The sequence below is a fragment of the Primulina tabacum genome, chromosome 2 (genome assembly GCF_025594145.1).
Source record: "Primulina tabacum isolate GXHZ01 chromosome 2, ASM2559414v2, whole genome shotgun sequence".
NCBI classification, from domain to species: domain Eukaryota; kingdom Viridiplantae; phylum Streptophyta; class Magnoliopsida; order Lamiales; family Gesneriaceae; genus Primulina; species Primulina tabacum.
Window position 1 is genome coordinate 51453248 of NC_134551.1, and position 20788 is coordinate 51474035.

At 34.6% G+C, this 20788-nt stretch overlaps 2 protein-coding genes, 2 long non-coding RNA genes and 5 other non-coding genes across 17 annotated transcripts; 3 read left to right on the forward strand and 6 right to left on the reverse strand.

Annotated features, from left to right (window-relative positions):
* The first annotated feature begins 238 nt into the window (after positions 1-238).
* LOC142536756 (histone-lysine N-methyltransferase ATXR2) lies at positions 239-6429 on the forward strand. 8 transcript variants are annotated; one of them, XM_075642071.1, is made up of 16 exons: positions 239-392; positions 467-539; positions 859-944; positions 1042-1328; positions 1730-1842; positions 1954-1985; positions 2812-2960; positions 3415-3502; positions 4002-4050; positions 4146-4200; positions 4711-4780; positions 4858-4927; positions 5045-5121; positions 5696-5752; positions 5928-5988; positions 6076-6429. In XM_075642071.1, the coding sequence occupies exons 1-16, from the start codon at positions 306-308 to the stop codon at positions 6111-6113; spliced, it is 1392 nt and encodes a 463-aa protein (XP_075498186.1). In that variant the 5' UTR covers positions 239-305; the 3' UTR covers positions 6114-6429. The 8 variants fall into 8 exon arrangements, with proteins under 8 accessions (XP_075498186.1, XP_075498185.1, XP_075498187.1 ...); XM_075642070.1 differs by lacking the exon at positions 5928-5988; XM_075642072.1 differs by lacking the exon at positions 5928-5988 and having other exon boundaries at positions 6150-6429.
* Positions 6430-8484: 2055 nt separating this feature from the next.
* LOC142536758 (zinc finger CCCH domain-containing protein 13) lies at positions 8485-15223 on the reverse strand. Of its 2 annotated transcripts, none has more exons than XM_075642080.1 (11): positions 14980-15223; positions 13514-13624; positions 13391-13421; positions 12307-12448; positions 12133-12189; positions 11165-11262; positions 10500-10571; positions 10184-10395; positions 9461-9645; positions 8966-9208; positions 8485-8761 (listed from the first exon to the last, which is right to left on the reverse strand). In XM_075642080.1, exons 1-10 carry the CDS (start codon positions 15095-15097, stop codon positions 9203-9205), a joined length of 1032 nt encoding a protein of 343 aa, XP_075498195.1. In that variant the 5' UTR covers positions 15098-15223; the 3' UTR covers positions 8485-8761; positions 8966-9202. The 2 variants fall into 2 exon arrangements, with proteins under 2 accessions (XP_075498195.1, XP_075498194.1); XM_075642079.1 differs by having other exon boundaries at positions 8966-9281.
* LOC142536759 (uncharacterized) lies at positions 13731-14745 on the forward strand. Its single transcript, XR_012818447.1, has 2 exons — positions 13731-14634; positions 14712-14745. It is a non-coding gene; the product is annotated as an uncharacterized LOC142536759 (long non-coding RNA).
* A 1117-nt stretch (positions 15224-16340) lies between the features above and the next one.
* LOC142536760 (uncharacterized) lies at positions 16341-18474 on the forward strand. Its single transcript, XR_012818448.1, has 2 exons — positions 16341-17114; positions 17272-18474. It is a non-coding gene; the product is annotated as an uncharacterized LOC142536760 (long non-coding RNA).
* On the reverse strand, positions 17679-17816 carry LOC142538185 (small nucleolar RNA snoR137). The gene has a single exon (XR_012818722.1). It is a non-coding gene; the product is annotated as a small nucleolar RNA snoR137 (small nucleolar RNA).
* Positions 18112-18235, reverse strand: LOC142538179 (small nucleolar RNA snoR80). Its single transcript, XR_012818716.1, has one exon. It is a non-coding gene; the product is annotated as a small nucleolar RNA snoR80 (small nucleolar RNA).
* LOC142538173 (small nucleolar RNA Z152/R70/R12) lies at positions 18355-18450 on the reverse strand. Its single transcript, XR_012818711.1, has one exon. It is a non-coding gene; the product is annotated as a small nucleolar RNA Z152/R70/R12 (small nucleolar RNA).
* Positions 18475-18498: 24 nt separating the features above from the next.
* Positions 18499-18583, reverse strand: LOC142538172 (small nucleolar RNA R11/Z151). The gene has a single exon (XR_012818710.1). It is a non-coding gene; the product is annotated as a small nucleolar RNA R11/Z151 (small nucleolar RNA).
* Positions 18584-18668: 85 nt separating this feature from the next.
* Positions 18669-18754, reverse strand: LOC142538171 (small nucleolar RNA Z157/R69/R10). The gene has a single exon (XR_012818709.1). It is a non-coding gene; the product is annotated as a small nucleolar RNA Z157/R69/R10 (small nucleolar RNA).
* Positions 18755-20788: the final 2034 nt, after the last annotated feature.

Genomic DNA, 20788 nt, shown 5'->3' on the forward strand with positions numbered 1-20788 from the left:
TATTAAACCAAAAAAGAGTTCAAATGCAAGACAATTATTGTACCTTAATATAAAAAAAATTGAATAAATTAAATTTATGGGCATATAAATGTTCTAAATAAGTGAATATTTGTTTAAGGAAAAAAAAAATTAGAACACATTGCAGATTATAATCAGTTTTATTTTATTTCATTTTCTTATTTTAAAATTAGTTTCACGAAATAAACTTATTTAATGAAATTTGATTAATTGTTGGGGCCGTGTATACACAGGGACGAGGGACGAGTTGCGGCAACAACAGAGTCCAACATACCGCACGCTTTGCGATGGAGGCTGCCATCTCTACAATCGACCACGATTTCTTGGAAGAGATCTCCGTTCTTCTGAAACCTCCATCTCCTCTCCATGTTCAGGCACGAAAATATTTAAGGCATGCTTGTCTTTTCTTTATTAGCGAAGTAGTTAATTCTTGACAAAAAATTTACAGGAATATTTCGACGACCTTGTATCTGAAAGACGATGTAGACTTAAAGTCAAACCAGATGGCCAGCATGGAAAAGGTACTTCTTTTGGGTTTAATCTTTCTTGCCTGTATTGTTGCTTAACTATATTTTGAACTGTTTAATTCTGTTTCACTGAGTTCCTATCATTGAACTGATGAGGTTGGATTTAGTTAAGAGCGAATAAACTTATTTTGGAGCCAAGGTTAAATTTTTAGAAATATTATTAGCTACATTTGAATTTTATTTTCTTCGAAGGACGTGCTTGGTCGCCTCCCCCCTGGAATCTGTTTTGCACTCTTCGCAGCCTGTTAGTGCTTATATATCTATCTTTTTTTAAAAAAATAAAATTTAACCCGGGTTAGTTGGCTGACTTCAGGAGTTTTTAGCGAGGTGGGTTTTGAAGAAGGTGACCTTATCTTAAAGGATCAAATGCTCGTTGGTTCCCAGCATTCTTCTAATAAGGTCGTGGAATGTGCCACAATGTTTCTTTGTACACCTTTTTGTGATAAATTTCTCCGCCGATCTCTTAATTTCAGATACTTTTCTTTAATTGTGGCAGATTGATTGTTTGGTGTGTAGCTTTTGCTTTCAATTCATTGGCTCGATAGAGCTTCAAATTGGGAGGAAACTATATTTTCATGATATAGGTGTCTCTGCAGTTGATGAATGTGGGTCACTTAATGGGGCAGGATGTTCTTCCAGTGATTCAAATGAAAAAATCCCTCTTCCTCGAGATGTCATTGATTCGTTAATGAATTGTGGCTTGCAGTTGCCTTATTCAACAGAGTTCCCCTTGCCGTCAGTTGTTCCATGTCTGGGAGGATGCAAAGAAGCATATTATTGCAGGTATGTTGCCAGATTAGGTGGTTCTTTTTATGAATGGTGGTAGGTGTTTTTTCTAAAGCAGCAAACATGACTTTTTATCATTCCTACTTGAAGGTTGTTATGTCTAAGAATACAATGGTTTGATCCTTTTATGAAAATTTACTCACTGCTGTCATGAATGAGGTTTATGCATTCAGGTAATAATCAATATGATTGTGAATTTATAGTTTTTCTTGATCAAGATTTTGGCTTTTTGCGCGATTTTAATGAGGTTCCTTCTTTATAGATACAATATGCTAGAATACTAAGAATTCAAATGGAACTTTTCATTAAATGTGTATCTGCTGCCTCCTTTGTTGTTACTGTTACACCAACAGTTCTTTATATTTGAACGCAAGATTTAACAAGATTCAGTATTGTAGCAAATCTTGTGCAGAAGCTGACTGGCATTCGTTCCATTCTTTGCTTTGCATCGGAAATGGATCATCAACATCAAATTTAGAAGCACTTTTGAAATTCATAAAGCATGCTAATGGTAAAGCTATTAAAATAAACTACATAATTCCGTCATTCCTTCCACATGCTTTTGTGTCTTTTATTTTCTCCCTCGGCCAACTTCTGTCTTTCTATCATTTTTTCCTTCCAGAAACAAACGATATCTTCATTTGTGCTGCCAAGGTAACTTCTGTATTTTTTGTTCTTTAACTTTTTATTGCCTTTGAAATCTCTAAAATTTGTAATGACTAGCGAAGTTTGAGTCACAAACTGTGGATCAATGTCATGCTATGTTTGTAGAGATTGAACCTTGAGGATTCTGATAAATGAAATCATATTATCACCATGTGTGCATGATAGAGTGAGGCCCAATGGGGTCACTCGGGAAGTTTGTATTTTGGATTTTCGTAAACACCATTCTTTATATTTCAGATAGTAGAGATGAAGAATCCTTTGATTAGATGCATCATTTTGTGTTGCAATTTTCACAAAAAAAAAATGCAGTAAATATTACACAGCCAATATAACATAGCATCAATAGAACATTGATAAGATACACTGTGCTTTAACTTTATTCTGCTACTCAAATTCAGAATTAAAAGCTTGACAAATTTGGTAACCAGTCCTAAAAGGTATCGAAAATTGATTTCCAAGACTGTTTTTTTTTCGAGTAGATTTTAATATATGAATCGGTGCAATGAATGGGCATTCTAATGATATTTTTAGAAATATGAAATATGATCTATTTGGAACAACTTAATATTTGCACTCACAGACACTGAACCATTACAGTTCAGAACCAGGATAGGAAATGGGGATTCAATTTCTTCCAACAAATAAAAAATCCACGTAAATGCATAATGCCTTTCAACTAACTCAATATTTGTCTCGTGCGTACAGTCCTAGGCTCCTAGACCACCATTTAATGTGCATGTGATCTGGTTCCATGACCGCCAAATTTGATCTATTTAGGCTCACTGATAGTTTTCTTTCATGGATTATGCTTCAGGCAATATCATTTGCCATTTTGAGATATAGAAAGTTGAAAGCGGCGCTTGTAGAACAGAAGGAGAAGCATGACCCCCCAAATCTACAGAAACATATCTTGCCTTTGCTAGTGGAGGCATGGAAACCTGTGTCAATGGGATTCAAAAGAAGGTACTTCTGTAGACAAGTCTTCGGAAGCATACCTTGCTCTGTATTAAAATAGTGTATTTTATGAATGTAAAAAATTAGTATCATCAAAACCTTGTGTTGAAAATCTAAAAACTGCACAACATGCTCTAAGTACTTTCTGTAGTTCTCAAGCATGGTCTTCAGCAGATGACTGAAAAACATGGTGCTCACTGCCACCATGTTTTAGTCTTTTACAATTAAATTAAGTTTTCACATATATTAAAATACCAATTGACATTTCATTCAAAGGGACTCTCGTGACTCGGCTTTTTTTCACTAACATACAAATTAGAGCTTGTTAAATTAATTATCTTAAAAGAAAATGAACATTGAAGGTAGTCATATAGTATTGAAGTACAGTAATACTGTTTCCTATGTCAAGTATTTCTGGTATCAATGCATGGTATAGTTTTTGAACACGTGTCATTTTCTCTAGGTGGTGGGATTGTATTGCTCTGCCAGCAGATGTTGATTCATGTGATGAAGCTGAATTTAGAACACAAGTGAAGGACTTGGCGTCGGAGGTAATCAATCATTCTTAACATTTAAAAAATATGAAGTAAATATGATATGACCCAAATTGGTATTAAGATATCATTTTTTGAGCGAGTGGGCTCCTAGAATTTAAGAGAAAGGAGAAAGCAGGGATTAAAAATGGGATTGGATAGAGAAGCAGATAATGAGACGAGAAAAACCAAATTCAGTATTCATCTATATCTAAATGTTTACATTGACTGGTATTTACAATCACTAATTAGAAATCGCTAACCTCAACTCACTAGCATAAGCCCAATGGTAATATAACCGAATCCCCATGTCTTATCAAAATACTTATTTGGTGGAACACCAAACATTGATCTTTCTTGATTTCAATTTGAAGAATGTGTTCCTTACATGGAAGTAGAAATTAGTGCAAATTCTGAAGCTTTTGCTTATTTTTTAGATTTGATAATTTGCTGCATGGTCCTTATTTCTCTCATAACTTACAAAAGATACTCCAATGTCATGCTTTTTATTTTTCAGTCTCTGCAGCTGCTGAAGGAAGCCATCTACGAGAAGGAATGTGCTCCATGTATCCTAATTACTTCTGAATCAGTTACAACTCCTATCTTAAAACCACTGCCCTGCATTTTTTGATTGAAATTTGAAGTCCTTAACTTTTCCAAGTATTCTCCCTAGAAATCTACGGTCATATTATCGGCATGTTTGAGCTTAATAACCTGTAAGTTTGTAGTGAAACCAGTCTTTTTGCTGTCACTTTATGTGGTGAACTATGTCATGTGCACACACTAGATTAATTCTTAGTCTTCATTCATGCGGAGCAAGAAGATTCGCTGGGGGGGAGAGGAAGAACTAAAAATCATAAAATTTAGAGGGGATGAAGTCAGATCTTTTTGTATATATAATATGTAGTTGTGGTTTTTGGGTTAAGAAAATATTCTGGACAACTTATTGATTACATATGCGTTCACCACACATTTATACATCTCCTATCAAAATAAAATGCTATCTAATCTAATCTAATTTAAATTTTAAAAAACTACGCTGCAGATAAACACTTATCTAATTAACTACCAAATCAAATAACATAATTATCTAATCTTCAGATATTCAACAGTAACATTATACTACTTTGTAGAGGCGACTGTCCTACAAGCTTCCTTCTGGCTCGGTTATGCTTGTTAGTTGTTATATGCATACAAGTGTTAAAGCTGATATGAAATTCTTGCAGTGATTTGATTGTAGCATCTCCGGTTGAGGATTACTTTTTGTACATCGATGATCTTCCATCCTCTCAGAAGGTTAGAACTTAGAACATGAGGTATCAGCAAGGTTTTTCCTGCGCAAAAGCTTTAACTTCATTAGAATCCTATTTCAGACAGAAGCTGAAAGGATCACAAAACCTTTTCTCGATGCTCTTGGGGATGACTATGCAATTTCTTGTGAAGGTAGAAGATGTTCTAAATCAGTTGTCTTCGTAAGCAGAACATGCGATTTTATATTCCTCTCTTCACTTTGTTAGAGTCGAAACTTATGGAAGTTCGACACTTTTATAAATTGCATAGGGACCGCGTTCTTTCCTCTCCAGAGTTGTATTAATCATTCTTGTATTCCTAATGCAAAAGCATTTAAGCGAGATGAGGTATGTTTCAGCAGCGTTTTATCCCTTTTCAGATTGATTTTTTGAAATGTTTGATAGGCGATAACTTTGACTAGTATATTGATTAGTAATATACGTCTCGTGCCAAGTCTTTTTTCCTTCGGTGGATGATGAATTTGCTTATTTAGTCTTCCATTTTGAAACATTATGGTGTTTCATGTGATTTTTTAATGGAACACCAACACTACCCCTTCTACACATTTTAATGGTGCAAAGAAAATAATCTCAAGCATCATTGTCATTTCTCTCCTAACGTCCTTTCTGCACAAGTGTCATGTTTCGGTCACCGATTGAGCATAAAGAAACACCACCCCTTCTACTCATTTAATGAAACAAAGAAAGTAATGTTAAGCATCATTGTCATTTTACTTTCTTAATATCTCTTTCTCCATTGTGGCTCTATATTCCTCAAATCGTCCAACTTCTACTCAATAACTTGCTCGGTAATTTTAGCGGTCCTTGTTTTCTCAAGTATATACTATAAGAATAATCCCCTTCTTATTTTGTTTGGAATTCAAGAGGATTTTGATATGAAAGCATGCTTTTGTTTTAATAGGACAGGGATGGCCAAGCCACTATAGTTGCTCTACGTCCCATCTGTAAAGGAGAAGAGGTAATCAGTCATTTCAAAATCTTGACCATGGTTCAATACCTGGCTAATTGAATGAGAGAGGTTGAAATGAACTAATTAGAAAATTTCTTAAAGAATTCACATGCACAATAAGATGTACAATTTTCAGCAGTGATGAAACATTCTGAAATTCGTGTTTTGCTCCTCGACTTTCAAGGCAACTTATACATCCAATGGGGTCAGAAAGAACTTAAAACAATTTATACATGGATTTTCAGGTGTATCTTACAGTAGTAGTCTAGGCTTGTATTTTTATGATAATGAATCACGAGCTATCGCATTTTAAAATGTTGCTCATTTTTCAGGTAACAATTTCGTACATAGACGAGGATGTTCCGTATAAAGAGAGACATGAATTGCTTGCTGACTATGGCTTCAGATGTAAATGCCCCAGATGCCTGGAGGAAGAGCCACAAGTTGGTTAGATATGTGCCATCTTCAAGATTCCTCAAGATAATTTTCTTGCTGATTTTCCGTGAAACCAGCATTGGTCAACGGCAATCTTTGTTACATGAGCATGTGACTGAGATTAATTCGAATATCGTTCCATCCCTTTAAATCCGGCGAAGATTTGACCTGATATTTTAAAGGGGAATATATACTTTCGTGTTTATTACGAGTAGGGTATTTTTTAAAGTTCGAAGTTTTATGGCTAGAAATTGTCTACAAAATGAGATCAATTTGTCAACTGTTATTTTGGTATGTTTTTTGGTTAGCACGAAAGAAAGCATTTCACAAGCACACAAGCTGTTAGATTGGGGACTCATATCAAAGAATTGCCCCCAAGTTTAGGTTCGTATTGACCAATATGTCACCAAATAGCTAGTATTAGGATGGTATTGACCAATGATGTAAGGACCGTGTATCGTATTATCGTAAATCCTATGTTGATTATCGATAATTTATGAAATTGTCATGCGATTATGTATATGAGGTATATCATGACATTGAAAATGAGAATAAGTGTGATAATGAAATATTGCACTAGATATTGATTAATTAACAGAATTGAAGTTGTAAGAGCTCGAGTGGAAAAGTAGGACGTCAATATAATACAAAACCGATATTTTGGACAGAACGTGTGGCGCGCGAGCGGTAGAAAATGACCGTCCGAGCGCCAATGTGGAACAAATTGAGGCTCGAACAGAACATTCCGCGCCCGAGCGGTAGTTTGTGACCGCCCGAGCGCGGTACAAATCACACTCGGGGACAGAATGTCTCGCGCTCGGGCGCGAGAATTCCACCGCCCGAGCGCGAAGGCGGTGGAGATAAGAATAAATCTTCTGTTTCGTTTCTTTCTTCATTACCTTCAGCAACTTCGAGAGGAAAGTTAGAGAATTCGATTTATTTCGTCCGAATCGATTTCGAAACGCTGTCCAAACGCGAAACAAATTATATATTCAGAATCTTCGCGTCGAGAGCTTCCTTTTGAGGTAAATTTCTTCTAGTTTCAGCAGCTCTAAATATGAAAGTGCTGGAATAGCATGTATTTGAAGTCGAGATTCATATATGTGGTAGAATAACCGACAAGAAACTTGTATTCGAAGTCGGAATTGAATTATGTTATGATTTTGATTTGATATGAATTTTCAAAGTTTCAAAAGATATTTGGAACTTATATTATTGATTTTGGATCATGTTATTGATTGAAATGAATATGTTATTGATGTAGATAGATTATTATACTGATATCTTCAAGCTACATCAACTTGGAACGAAGAATTGAGCTATGTTGCGACCGGGTAGCATACGACAGGTATCTGTATTATATTATATATGTTGGATTGATTTGATTGATTGGAATGAGAATACATGTCTATATGTCTTATTTGTTGAGTTTATGTGTCATACATGACATTGTGATTCGAATATCGATGTATAAAATAAATGTTTTGTTAACACATATCGTTTAATGCATACATCGATATATGACATGCACGTTGAGCTATGATCCTTGGATACCCTGATATGATTTGATTGGATTCTGGGGTTTGTAAACACAATGCTATGTTTGGTATTACATGACCCTTAAAACATAGACATTTGTGGCCCCGACGATTGATTGAGATTTGAGATTTGATGGCGCTTTGTCGACGCTATCATACGAGTATCCCTGATTGAGGCCGGTGTGTCAGCTCGAACATTGATTTGATAGCGATTCGTTTGATTCTGACATGTGCTCAGTGGATGGGCATTTGACCTGATACCTCCACGACATACATGCATTGCATACCATATATCATTGTTTAGATATCTGTGGTATATATGATTGTTGTTCCATACGGAGCTTTGCTCACCCCCAAAGGGGGCTGTTGTTGTCTTTGTGTGTGGACAATGACAGGTACTCCAGGATTTCAAGAGGCCGGAGAAAGGTACTTCTAGAGGAAATCACAGTTTAGGCTCAGGTTTTATGTTTTGTTCCCAGTATATATATATGTATCTATATACCGAGATATGTCCCGAAGATATGAGTTGTTTGTATATGATTGATTTTGATTATGTGTGGACGAGTTTTATGACATGAGATAAAATACTATTTTTAATATTCAAATTATAGAAAAAAATATTTTGGGCTCGTTGTAAAGAAAATTTAAACTCATTTTCCGCTGTAACGATTAGGAGCTAAGGGCTCCACAAATGAAATACTGGTTTCACGGAACGTTCCTGCATAATTCGACTTGAATTTATATACCTCAACTTACTAAAGGCACGAGTAACGGCATTTCGTGTAAATAATATTGCAAAAAATAAAAGATAGCAAAGTGCTCTTCAGTAACTTTTCCAGAATCATATCAACCATATCTGTAAGCCAGGTTAATTCATACAAAACCGGAGGGAAAAACCTTAAAACTTATGCACATCAATTTGGAGGTCTTCAAGTTTACTCGCGTTCAAGAAATGGCAATGGAAACATCGAACTCAAATGATATCCACTTCCACTGTCTCCTCGTCCGCTTCATCGATGTCCACATGTTCGTCATCGCCTTCGTACTGCAATAATTTGAAGGTCCCAAAAACACAACTCGAGTACAATATAAGTGACGTAGAATTTGACTAGGTTGAGATTTACTTTTATGTAATAATTCATAATTCTAGGTTCAGGTAGATGGCAAGCATAGAGATATATGACTTCACAGAATGCATGTTTCTCGTAAAAGAACGGGCGAGAATGTTTTATTATCAAATCAAGCCAACCTGTGAATAGACATTCTGAGGTACCGGAGGTGGTGGTGGAGGAAAGGGTAACATCGGGAACTTCAATGTAGCATCTGTCTCAGTTCTAGTCGAAGCAGCTCTAGTTACTTGAAACCTTTCATCCATTTCAGGATCTTCAATATACTCATCAACTGCATGAGCCGCTAAACCAGTTGATGGCAGCACAAGGCCCATCTCAGGTACCTTTTATAGCACAAAGGTACAACAGAGTCCTCATTAGAGCTGATGATAATAGCAATACCGTGCATAAAATTCATGATCATCGCCAACTTTTAACGGAAACTATAAAGTCATCCTGTTGAAGATTCAAATTACATTTCAATGCCATAAACTACTTTAATGGGACAAAATTGGATAAATTAGAAACCAATCATGATTTTAGTAATACAATCTAGAATAGGGGATGTTACTTTACTGCAATATGATCATATAGAATAAGATGACAGGAATGTCGCTGGAGAATAGGGGAGGTACCTTATCCGCTGAGGCAACATCAGGAGGCTGGTATGTTTCTCTCCTAGGCTTGTCTTCATTAGCCAAGGGGCCACACCTATTATTTGCATCGGACTCTTTGCTCCAGACCAATCGCTCACGATGCTCGGTGTGGCGAGAAGGCTTTTCCAGCCTAGTTCCCCTGATCTCAGTTCGATCTCCTTTGACTATATTCAATGATAAATGTATGTATTGTCAGTAAAGAAATACATGAATGGATGGATCTCTGATGATGAGAAAACCAAGTTATTCTGAAGATTGTATTTAAAAAGTCAAAGGACGCTCAAATGACTCAAATCCTACGAGATAAGTTCAACATCACAATTCACCATCGATAACATCTGACTCAGAATGTAGCCACTGTTCCCTTCATTTTATGTTTTGACATCTGTCCAAATTGATAAATCAATTGGAGACTCGAAAAAACTAAAAACAGACAAGAAGTTATGGACAACCAAAGTTATGCTCTACATCTTCTAATACAAGGGATTATGGTTCCGTTGGCTGCAATAATGACAAAAGAAAAGCAAGAAGATCCACGCTAACTGAGAAGCTTAACCTGACACAGAGACACAAATTTGGAGTTTACATGATAGTTGAAATCGTAAATAAGTAAAGACATGCATCAATCACCAAAGGATACGAATCATTCGTCAATAGGCTTCAATTAGCTTTTTATTTTATATGAATGTATTTATATACTACCTTGATTTGATGCATCATGGGCTTCCAGGTAGCCTCGTGACATTTTCTGGCTTGGAGAAGAATTAATCTGACACTCATTCAAAGGGCTTGCATTATTAACACCAATTTCATCTTCACTCACGGCATTAATTTTTGAATCTTCTTCGTTTGATCCTTGTCTGGCAGCATTAAAGTCCAGCTGGTCACCCAACTTCAGAACTTGAGCATGGGACCTGTAAAAACCAAATACATAGTAATTCACTCTAGAAACTTCCTTGCTAAAATCAGAAACCAACGCGATGCAGGAACAAACGAACACATCAAAACCAAAACATGCCTCTTCAATTCTTCTTGTAGTCGCAAGTGTCTATTATGTGCTTTTACGAACTTCTTGATTTTTGAATTAACCCTGGAAAATAAACAGAAGCAGATAATTAAACAAAACTAGGGTTTAGAAAGAAGAGATGTTGGGTGTGAAGTTGACATGGCCATTGGCAAAAATTATTCCAAAGAAAGATAAAAATCTTTAAAAATTGATCATGTGAGAAATGATTTTTACAAGAACATTTTGTTTCAGATTCAACTACAAGAATTATCCTGAAAAATTCAAAAGAATAATAAAACGCAGACTCAGGTACCTAAATGATAGCATAACCATCTTACCCAAACCTTCAAAATGGTATCAGCATCAATAATTTTTTTCCCCCAAGTATTTGGAGTACAAAATTCCCTAATATTGTATTAGGATTGATGAATTTGAAGCTAAAGATTTCAAATCCATAATAACAAATCCACTGGTTTATTTGGAGAAATCTTATAAACAATGGATTTCAAATCACAGCTGGTTATTTTTTGAGGCATTGCGGTAGATTTCAAATCTATCGTAATATGGACTCATTTCTAATCTTCCCTTCAAATGCTCCATCAAATCCAAATCCTCCAATCCAAAAGATCATCAAACCAAAGATGAAAACAACAAAAGCCTCAACTATAGCAAAATACCTTTTGGCTTCCTCTTTCTCTTTAGAAAGTTGCATCTCAAGGTCATGAATTTTCAAAGTAAGAGCATCTGCTTCTTGAACCTTCTCTTCCAGGAAGATCTTTTAATACATGACAAGGTTATGCTTCAAGATTTATGAGGCAAGTAAAGTGCGCAATAATAATTGTCTTAAATTGAGGAAATTATTCATGATGAAACCCAAAGAGAGAAACAAAGAAGTAAATAAGATATTTCCTATGAAGGTATAAAAAAAGTTGAATCCCATTCTCTATGCTATGTTAGTGTTAAAAATCACAACAAAGGAGCTGGAAGCGATGCTATTGTCTAACAAATCCTCAGATTGCACCAGGAAACATATAGTAAACTAAGTAAATAAATAAAGAAGATAGCTAATAAGGCCGCTTTAGCGTGATGTGTCTCTTCACTCTAATCCATGGAAAGACAAAAACATATCCCCAGTCTATGGCCTCTGGATGAAGGAATACAAAAGATTATAAATGATGTTCAAACCTAGCCAATTTCCTCATACGAAATTCCACCTTGCCTCTTCGCTGTCTGTGTTATATATATGATAAAACTTCTGAAACAAGTTGTATACGACATAATCCATGGAAAGACAAAAATATATCCCCATTATATGGCCTCTGGATGAAGGAATACAAAGGATTATTATTATTATAAATGCAGTCTAAACATAGCCAATTTCCTCAGACGAAATTTCATCTTGCCTCTTCACTGTCTGTGTTATATATATGATAAAACTTCTGAAACAAGTTGTATACAATACAAAATAATAATTAACAAAATAGAATGTTTTTACTTGATACAAAAAGAAAACAGAAAGTATATCACAAAAACTGGGGGAAAAAGGTGTATTAATCACACCCAAATAAAAGAAATTGATGTCATACCATTTAATTTCCACCACAACAGAGACACAAGAGAAGAAACCTCGAACAAATTAACTAACCTCAAGCTTCTGTTTGTCATTGTCAAGTATCTTAATTTCAGTAAGCATGTGTCTCAGCTGCACATAATTGAACAAAAGAAAGATGAAAATAATACCACTAGCAAAATTATAACCCCAAACACTGAAACAAATGATGCTGCTACTTACAAAACCAAAAGAAAGTAGCCATCAAACCTGTTCATCTAGAAGATTTTTGGAATCAGAGGGCGTCCATGTTCTTTCTCTGTTTCGATCTTCATTCCCATCCGACATTCTCATACTGCCAGAATAATCATGGGTTCCATCCAATCGCTGTCTCTTCCTGTGATTTCTGTCACTGCACATGAACAGAATTAGCAGATGAGGCAAGAAAAATTAAAGAAGGCCAATACTGGGTAAAGTGAATCATGTTCAGCTCATAAAAAAAGACAGGAAGTGCAACTAAATACCATCAGCAGACAAAGTATGTTAAGAAGAGCACACACAGCTTGATGTTCTCGAGAGAATATAACTAAAAAAATAAATCAGGTGCTAGTGAAGCGTAAACAGAAAATACAAAAAAATAAATGTGAACTACGAAGGCGAAAATAATTCATGAACAAATTCAACTTTTAGGTACTATTTTTCTACAGGCTTGTCCCTCCTCTTCAAGTATGGGTCATTGCTTCAAAAACAAAACAAATTTGGAAAGATGCCTGATCACGGGCTGCACGTAGATAGAACATATACACTAGTCTTCTTTTCAGAAGAAAGTGGAGATAAATCATACCAACAGGTGCAATGAAAGTACAAAATGTTGAAAAGAGGAAAAAATCCTGATTACAAATCCATACAAAGTATGCTTGTGACAAGACATGTATGTGGGTTTGCTATACTTTTCTTCTGGCCTTTTACATATAATTTTGGGGTATGATAAGCACTTTGAACTTAGGAAGCGAGTTAATTCCATTAAATAAATCTATAAAAACGTAAGAGTTCATTAAAATTTGAAGTTCAAACAATAAAAACAATAAGTCACAAGAGTGATCATATAATATGTGCAGTGTGAAATTTAGCTAGCGTTAAAATTTTGCTCCATGAGATTGATGGCAGTTTCTCACGATATGATATAAGAAAGAAAAAAATTCAAACTTATGGTTTGGGAATTTAAAGAAATCGATGGCCTCTGAAACATGATATCAACTATACCCCTAACAAATGAGTTTTCCACACAATTTAAAAACTTGATGCCATCATACAGTCAAAAAGGAAGGAGCAGAAACAATTTAAATGAACTTACATTCTTTTCATAGGAGAGCGAGGACTATTTCCTGCAGATCATAGTAACCAAACATCAACAAAGACAATGGGAAATCATCGTGATAACAAAACTGGATCCACATGCAAAAATGCTTCATCTTACCATGAGATGAAAGTTTTGCTCGGTCATCTTTCCTAGGTGAATATTTGTGCAATGGAGAACGATTTCTGCCAAGACTTTCTCTCAAATCTCTACCACCATACTCCTGCCTACCTGCAATTTGAACAAAAAATAAAGCTATAGCAATGACATAATCACTAACTTCACATGTTGCACGAGCAGAAAACCATAAGACAGTAATTAACATGAAGTAGCTTACCATCATCACAGGGAATAACATGAGAAACAAAATTATGACAAGTTATAGTGCCTTCTTGCAGATTCCATATAAGCCATGGAATTCACGACTTTCATATAGAGATAGATAACAATATACCGGTATTTGAGCTTTTATATATAGAAAAAAATCCTTTTTGAGAATCATGGAAGCAACTCAAAAGATAAGATGTCCTCGGCCTCTTTTGTAGAAAGAATATAAAGCAATGCTGCTGAATTCTTCTCATGTCCACAGAATGTTTTAACTATAGCCTTCCACGTGCAAGTTTAATTACCAGACAAGAAACCCGAGAGATCCCTCTCCTTTAAGGATATACATCACTTGAAGATAATACCACATTCTCGAATAATGTATACGCTGCAGAATTAAAATAGGATAATATATTTGGATGGTCTTTTGCGGTGTCGATCATAGAGAATCAATGAAGAGAGTACCACATTCTCTACTAACTGCTGAAATATCTCAGATATTTGGATGATTTATCAAATCAGCTGATGACCTATGAGAACTGTGAAAGACATCCCCTGGAAATTATTTCTGATCCCTCTTATAACACTTGCTGTGTCAAGATGCATTAAAATAAACCAAGAAGCCGAGGAAACAACATCAAAGCAGCATAAAGGCAAACCAACCAGCAAAATCCATTCTGATGACAGATACCGAGTCAGTGAATATACACTAGCAAAGTCTCCAGAATCCGCACTATAAGTTTCATGCACATAGTTTTTTTCTTCGATTAACGAACCAACAAATAGGAAATCGATAATTAGGTATACGGATGTATATGGTCATGCTCACTTTGCAATCCATAAGAAACGAGTTTATATACATGTGGAATTACTACCTTCAATCCTTCAATAAAAATTATAAATTTGTTTACACTTATGTGGAATTATAACATTCGTTCATTTCATAAGCATTTTATCTACTTTACATGTTTCATGCACCACTTAGAATCTCAAGCATAAAGCTCCATCATCGTTGTAAATTTCCAAACCAACTGAATAAGAAACGAGCGGAATCAGGAAAAAGGTGTAGTATAAAGAGTTTGGATCAATAGAATTGCCTTAAATGTATTGAAACGACAAATAGCTAAAATGAAATCGAAATGAAGGATTCGTAACCCCAACAGATAGGCTTGGATAACCTGGTGTAATCGCTGTGGTAAGAGTCATGCAGTGTAGATAAGAGAAGATGCAAAAAAGGTAAAAATACAAAAATTCTAAATCACCATTAAAGGAGCGACGGAGCTCAGCGGAGCCATGAGCAAAGTTGCAGTATTGGCGAGAGCAACGGCCTCTTTGGTACAACAGGCATAGCCTCGTCTTGTATAGTTTCCTCTCAACCATCTTGCCAGGTACAATAGAAATTCACGTCTCCCCGTAGAAAAGTTAAAACAGCCGAGTGGAAGTGCCTATTGCAGTTCCAGTTCGATCTTCGTTCGCTCGCTCGCAGAAACCCTAATTTCAGTAATTCTAGTCTGGAATCTGGTCTGTATCCGGGTATTGAGCATGTCGAATCTATCTATATGTATTAGTTCGTATTTATAAAAAAAATATTATAATTTATTTGATTTATATTTAAATGATGATAATATATAATTATAAAAAAATTGTGATAAATTATATAATAATTTTGATACGTGAACTAAAAAAATACATAGAAAAAAAAAAGAAAAAATGAACATACAGTTTGATTAGTAAAAAAACAAGATTTTTTCCGTTAAACCACACGTGACTTGTATTAAAATTTTTAACATTTTATTAATATGTATAATTATTAAAATAAACCATTAAATCAAAAGTTAGAGTCTCAAACTTAATAAGATAGAACCGATTATCAAACTAATTTATCAAATAAAATAGTAGATACGAATTGAACCATTTTTATTCACAATTAAAAATAATTTTTTTATAAAAAAATAATATTTTTTTATAAATAAAATAGAATCAATGATTTTTCTAATAAAATTAACTTTGAGATAGTTTTATTACTGTTTTTTTCTGTTATTATATAAAAATAGTTACTTAAAAACTATCTTTTTTTCTCTATTTATAATATTTTTACACTATTGGTTTATAGAAAATTAAAACAATAAAAATTGTATCCGAAAAACTATTCATAAACTAGTAACGCACGTTCCTTCACACAAAAGATAAATTTAAGGACCGTTTGGAAGAGTTTTTGGTAAGCATTTTTCAGAATTTTTTGTCCAAAAAGATAAATTAATTTTCATACAAAATATTCAAAATGTAATAATAATTAATTATATAAATACATTATCAATTTTGTGTGAACGCCAAAATTTAGATAATTAAAAAGATAAATGAAATGTAGACTAAAGATATTATTTTTATTTTATTAAAAATTAATCTTAGGAGCAATTTTTTTCCAAATAATTAAATTTTAGTCCATATTAACTTTAGACTTTTATTTTCAAACACTTTCTACTTTTATTTCTCACACACTTCAAAATAATTTTAAAAAAATCACTTTAACATAGACAAAAGCTCTCTCATACATTTTTGTTTTATTATTATAAATCATTTAAATAAAATGATATAAATAAAAAGGAAATCCAGTACAAGAGAAATAAAATAATTAACTATTAAAAATAATTATTTATGGAGCAGTCGGATTTTGTGTGACAAACCCATGAAAGTTTTCCGAATTTTTAAATCCTGTCTCCTTTTATCATCTCCCTCTGTAATCACTGTCAACGCGACACCGTTCCTGTCGTCACTGTTTACCTATCAGATCCCTCGTTATCGCCTCTCGCCGTCGTGCAATGGACCCTCCATCTCCCACGTCGCCCGCTGGCGTCAATGATTTTGTTCACGTTGACGATAAACCCATGGCATTGGCCGAAGACGCTTTCAATAATAGTGAGGGCGGAACAGGGAAGTGATGGTAGTGGTCATTATGCGAGGAAAGTACTGCCTGAGGATCTTTCGAGGAGTGTAGTGACCCTCACGTGCGAGTCGGCTGCCGAAGGTGGCGTTTGCGATGTTTATTTGGTCGGAACAGCTCACGTTTCCAAGGTAGTCTATGTATTTTTCTTTGAATTCATAATTTGGCATTGCCATTGATGATTCTATAAAAATTTCAGAATGTTCCATCATTTCAAATTCCAATTATCCAATTTCATTGGTACAAACCTTTTTGTGAATTGTTTTACTTAACTGTGTCTTATAACGTTTCAGCATATGTACGCAAGAAAAAAATTCTTGGAAAACATGTTTTCTTTTGGCTGTATATGTAGAAATGAAGATCAAATTATCAAAAGAAACTGTTCTTCTGTCATTTGTAAGAATCTCGCCAAGAAGTCCAAGCTATAATCAATTTATCATTTTATTGAAACCTCAGGTACTTCTCATTTGAAAGTTAAAATTTTTATGCGATTGAGGGAAATTTGAAACATCACATGATTGTACTTCGGTTTAGTAAATTTTATTGGTGGGTTGTTTTTTATGTTTTTTTTTTCCTAAATGTGGTTAAATTCAGGCAGCCTCGTTAATTACAGGTTATTTTCCTAGAGTTATGCTCCAGCCGCATTGCGGTTCTCATGCCGCAGTATTTGAAGGTGCAGTTTTGCCGTTGACCTTGTTCCCATTTTCAGTACATCTTAGCAACAATGTCACACAATTCTATGATACAAAGATCTCAGCCGTGGAGCCTCCACGTACCACCATGTTTATTTTAACGTCAAGAAACTCGTTGTCAAGCAAAGGGCGAACCATAAATTTCGGAAAAAGTGCTATTTTACAGTTTTGGTTGAGCCAAAGGAACGTTCAATGAAAACTATTCTTTATATATATACTCCATAACCGATTCATATGCGGTGGAGAAAGTGACAATTTTTTTATCTGACATATATGCAATGCAAGAATCAATCATAATAACTGGCTAAACAAAAAGAGAACAGATTCAAAATGTAGAAGGAGACAGGTAACATGATGAAACAAAAAAAGAGAACATCATGCTGTTTAAACCTTGCATTACTCTATGCTTCTGAAACATGAACATCTCTCACTTAATCACTAAGAGAGTTCCCAAGTAGGAAGCAACATTTCACACTACTTTATCAAGAAAATCTATGTTCAAGAATTTAAAATGAAACAGCCAAGATCATCATGCAAACTACAAAAAAATTATAGCAGCTGCTAGCCATGGTAAGCTCAAATAGTGGATTTAAACTATTATCATCAATCAGTGCTTTCATTGACACGACCAAATGGCAAAATACCAATTGGCGCAACACCTCAAAAGCAGGTCAAAACATCAAAAATAGAAATTTAATATCATTATAAAAATTAAAGAAAAAAGCTGGATTCTTGAAATGAAAACTGTAAGTATTTGATTGATATTTATGTGGTGTTTCCGGGATCTAATGGCATAGATAATCCATTGATCAGGATAGCCACATCTCAAGATCTAGCACCCAAGCCATTATATCAAGAGGAACTGAAATATCCTCTGGAATTGGTAAAGGGTGCATTTTCAACCCCAAAGATACAAACTTGAACTCGATTACATAAAAATTAAATGTAAATTCTCAGTTATCCAAGCAGAAAAAGATAAACTAAGAATCAAAAGAAATTCAAATTTTGCTCAGTGGAAGGAGAAGTCGTTAATAAATTGGGCTCACGGATTAATCCACTGCCCCGAAACACCAAACGGTCCCTTGTCTCATCATCGCAGGAAAAATCGAAGAAATTACGAAAAACAAATCAATAAAAATGAAAAAAAACGGCTTCAGTGTGTGTAACAATCAGATCATTGATTAATAATCTCATTGAAATCCGCTAAGATAATTGATTTTTCATCATACGCCGTACCAATAAAAGTAGGAACAGGATTTTCAACAAAAAACTAGCTAATTTTACGAAATAAACAAACCAAACAACAACAATTACTAAAGAATGTGCTCAGACAGCCAAGGGTTAGTCTTCAACTTCTAGATCAGAAACTCTAGTCCACATAAATTGAATCATCAGCGCACACAGTGGGTAAATAATGTAGAAGAAATCAAAAAATTGTGCTTTAAATTTGTCAGATTGCAACTGATAATTTGCAGCATATAAAAGAGAAGGGAGAAAAAAATATACAGATGATCATAGCCGCTGCCAAATATATACAAATTTGTTCGAGAATGACGCCGCTTCAGCTAGGGTTTTGTTAGGGTTCTTGAATGAGGGCCATGGGTCGTCATACACCATATGGGCTGATGATTGGGCTTGTTTAATCTACTTTGTTTACGAGTCTCAAATTAGAGCCCTCAGGCCCATTAAAAATCAAGAAATTAATTTCATATTTCTGCCCTACAAATTCGTTCAATCGATGTTCTAATTCAATTTTCCTAAGTTACCGTTGGCTCAGTTGATGGAAAAAACCAATGGATTATTATTTAATTGTAAGGAAAAAAGTTATTCTTAAATTTATAAGTCCATTAAATGTCTTAATGTAGTTTGACTTTGTTTTTTATTACATGATATAAAGTTCATTTCACTAATAAATATTTTCACATTATGAACATTTGAATTTTTTTATGCAATGTGGGTGGGGAGATTTCATATCTGAAATACTCACACAAATAAAATTTGAATTCAAGACCCACAGGATATTAAGGCCTTACTCATGATTCCGACAATCAATTCTACAATCACTTCATGATGGGTTTTGCATGATTGAAATCAAGTCTTGAAATGTGAGAAATGTTATGTGAGACGTGCCACTTTTATTTAATTGTGATTGGAAGAATGCAAATGTAAACGATGCGTTTTGTCAATAAACAATGTTAAATTTGGTTGGTGTATGCAGAAAAGGAAAAAGCTTCTTTTGTTCATACGAGTGAATTGTACCTATAAATAAGTGCATCATTTGCATATAAGATCATCCCAACAGAAGCAAGAAAAAGTTTTTTTCTTGAGTGTTGAGGGGTTCTCTTGTATGAGTTATAAAAATTATTTTATCGGTTATACTGGGGTCGGGATTGTGAGGGATCGAGTATTTCATTCTAACATTTGTAATATTTCACTCTGTTATGAAAATTTGCAATAGCTTCGTTGATGTAGTTTGTGAGAACCGAATTTTTGAAACTATATAATTAATATTTGTAGGGAAAATCTTTTAACATAAGATTTTTTTATTATAAGATATGTATATGTGATTGTATTAAAATAAGATATGCATATGGGATAATAATTGTTTAAAAATCTTCTTGGCCAAGAGAATAATACCTACACCAAGGAATGCAAATTTCAAAAATTGGGAAGAAAATTTACAAGATTGGAATACCATACAAGTTTAGAGGAATTAAGGCATAAGGATTGCAAGAAAATTTTGAAATTCCTCCCATATTGAATGCCTAATCATTGTGATGGTTAGATACTAGGCCAATTGGAAATAACCCATCAAACTTTGGCACAAAATCATTGACTTGGCCACCTATATTTTCGAATCAATGGAGGGCAATGGAATGGATCAAGGAATAAATCTCACAACTTAGGTAGCTAAATTTTCGAAAATAGCAAGGATATTATGAGTCAAATATTGAGAGATTTGAAGCAATTTTGGGCATGATTGGACTACCATATTGAACTCCATCCTCCTCCCCTATAAATACCACATCAAGCCTAGCATTCCCTACACCATAAATCTAGAATTCCGTTGCTACAAATCTCGAAATTCCAGCAGCATTCCCTAGCCAAAACTATGCTAAAAAATCGTCCCGAAGTTAGGCTAAATCAAGCCGAAGTGCTGCCCGAACGAAGGTGCAAGAAGCAATCCAATCCAAAGCCGTGCACTCCATGTTTTTAGCATCAAGATATACTGAAAGTGGACTTGTTTTAAAGATTAAATTTCGTTATGCATGTTTCTTCGTTTTTTGAAAATACGGTCGAGTACACCTTCTTCTCCTACTTCGTTTCTTGTGTTAGTTGTCATACGGTTTTTAGCACTCTGAGGAGTCGACTGTATATGGGTGAGAATCCCAACTATGACATGACCCTTACGCGGTGGGGATATAACCGCTATATGGC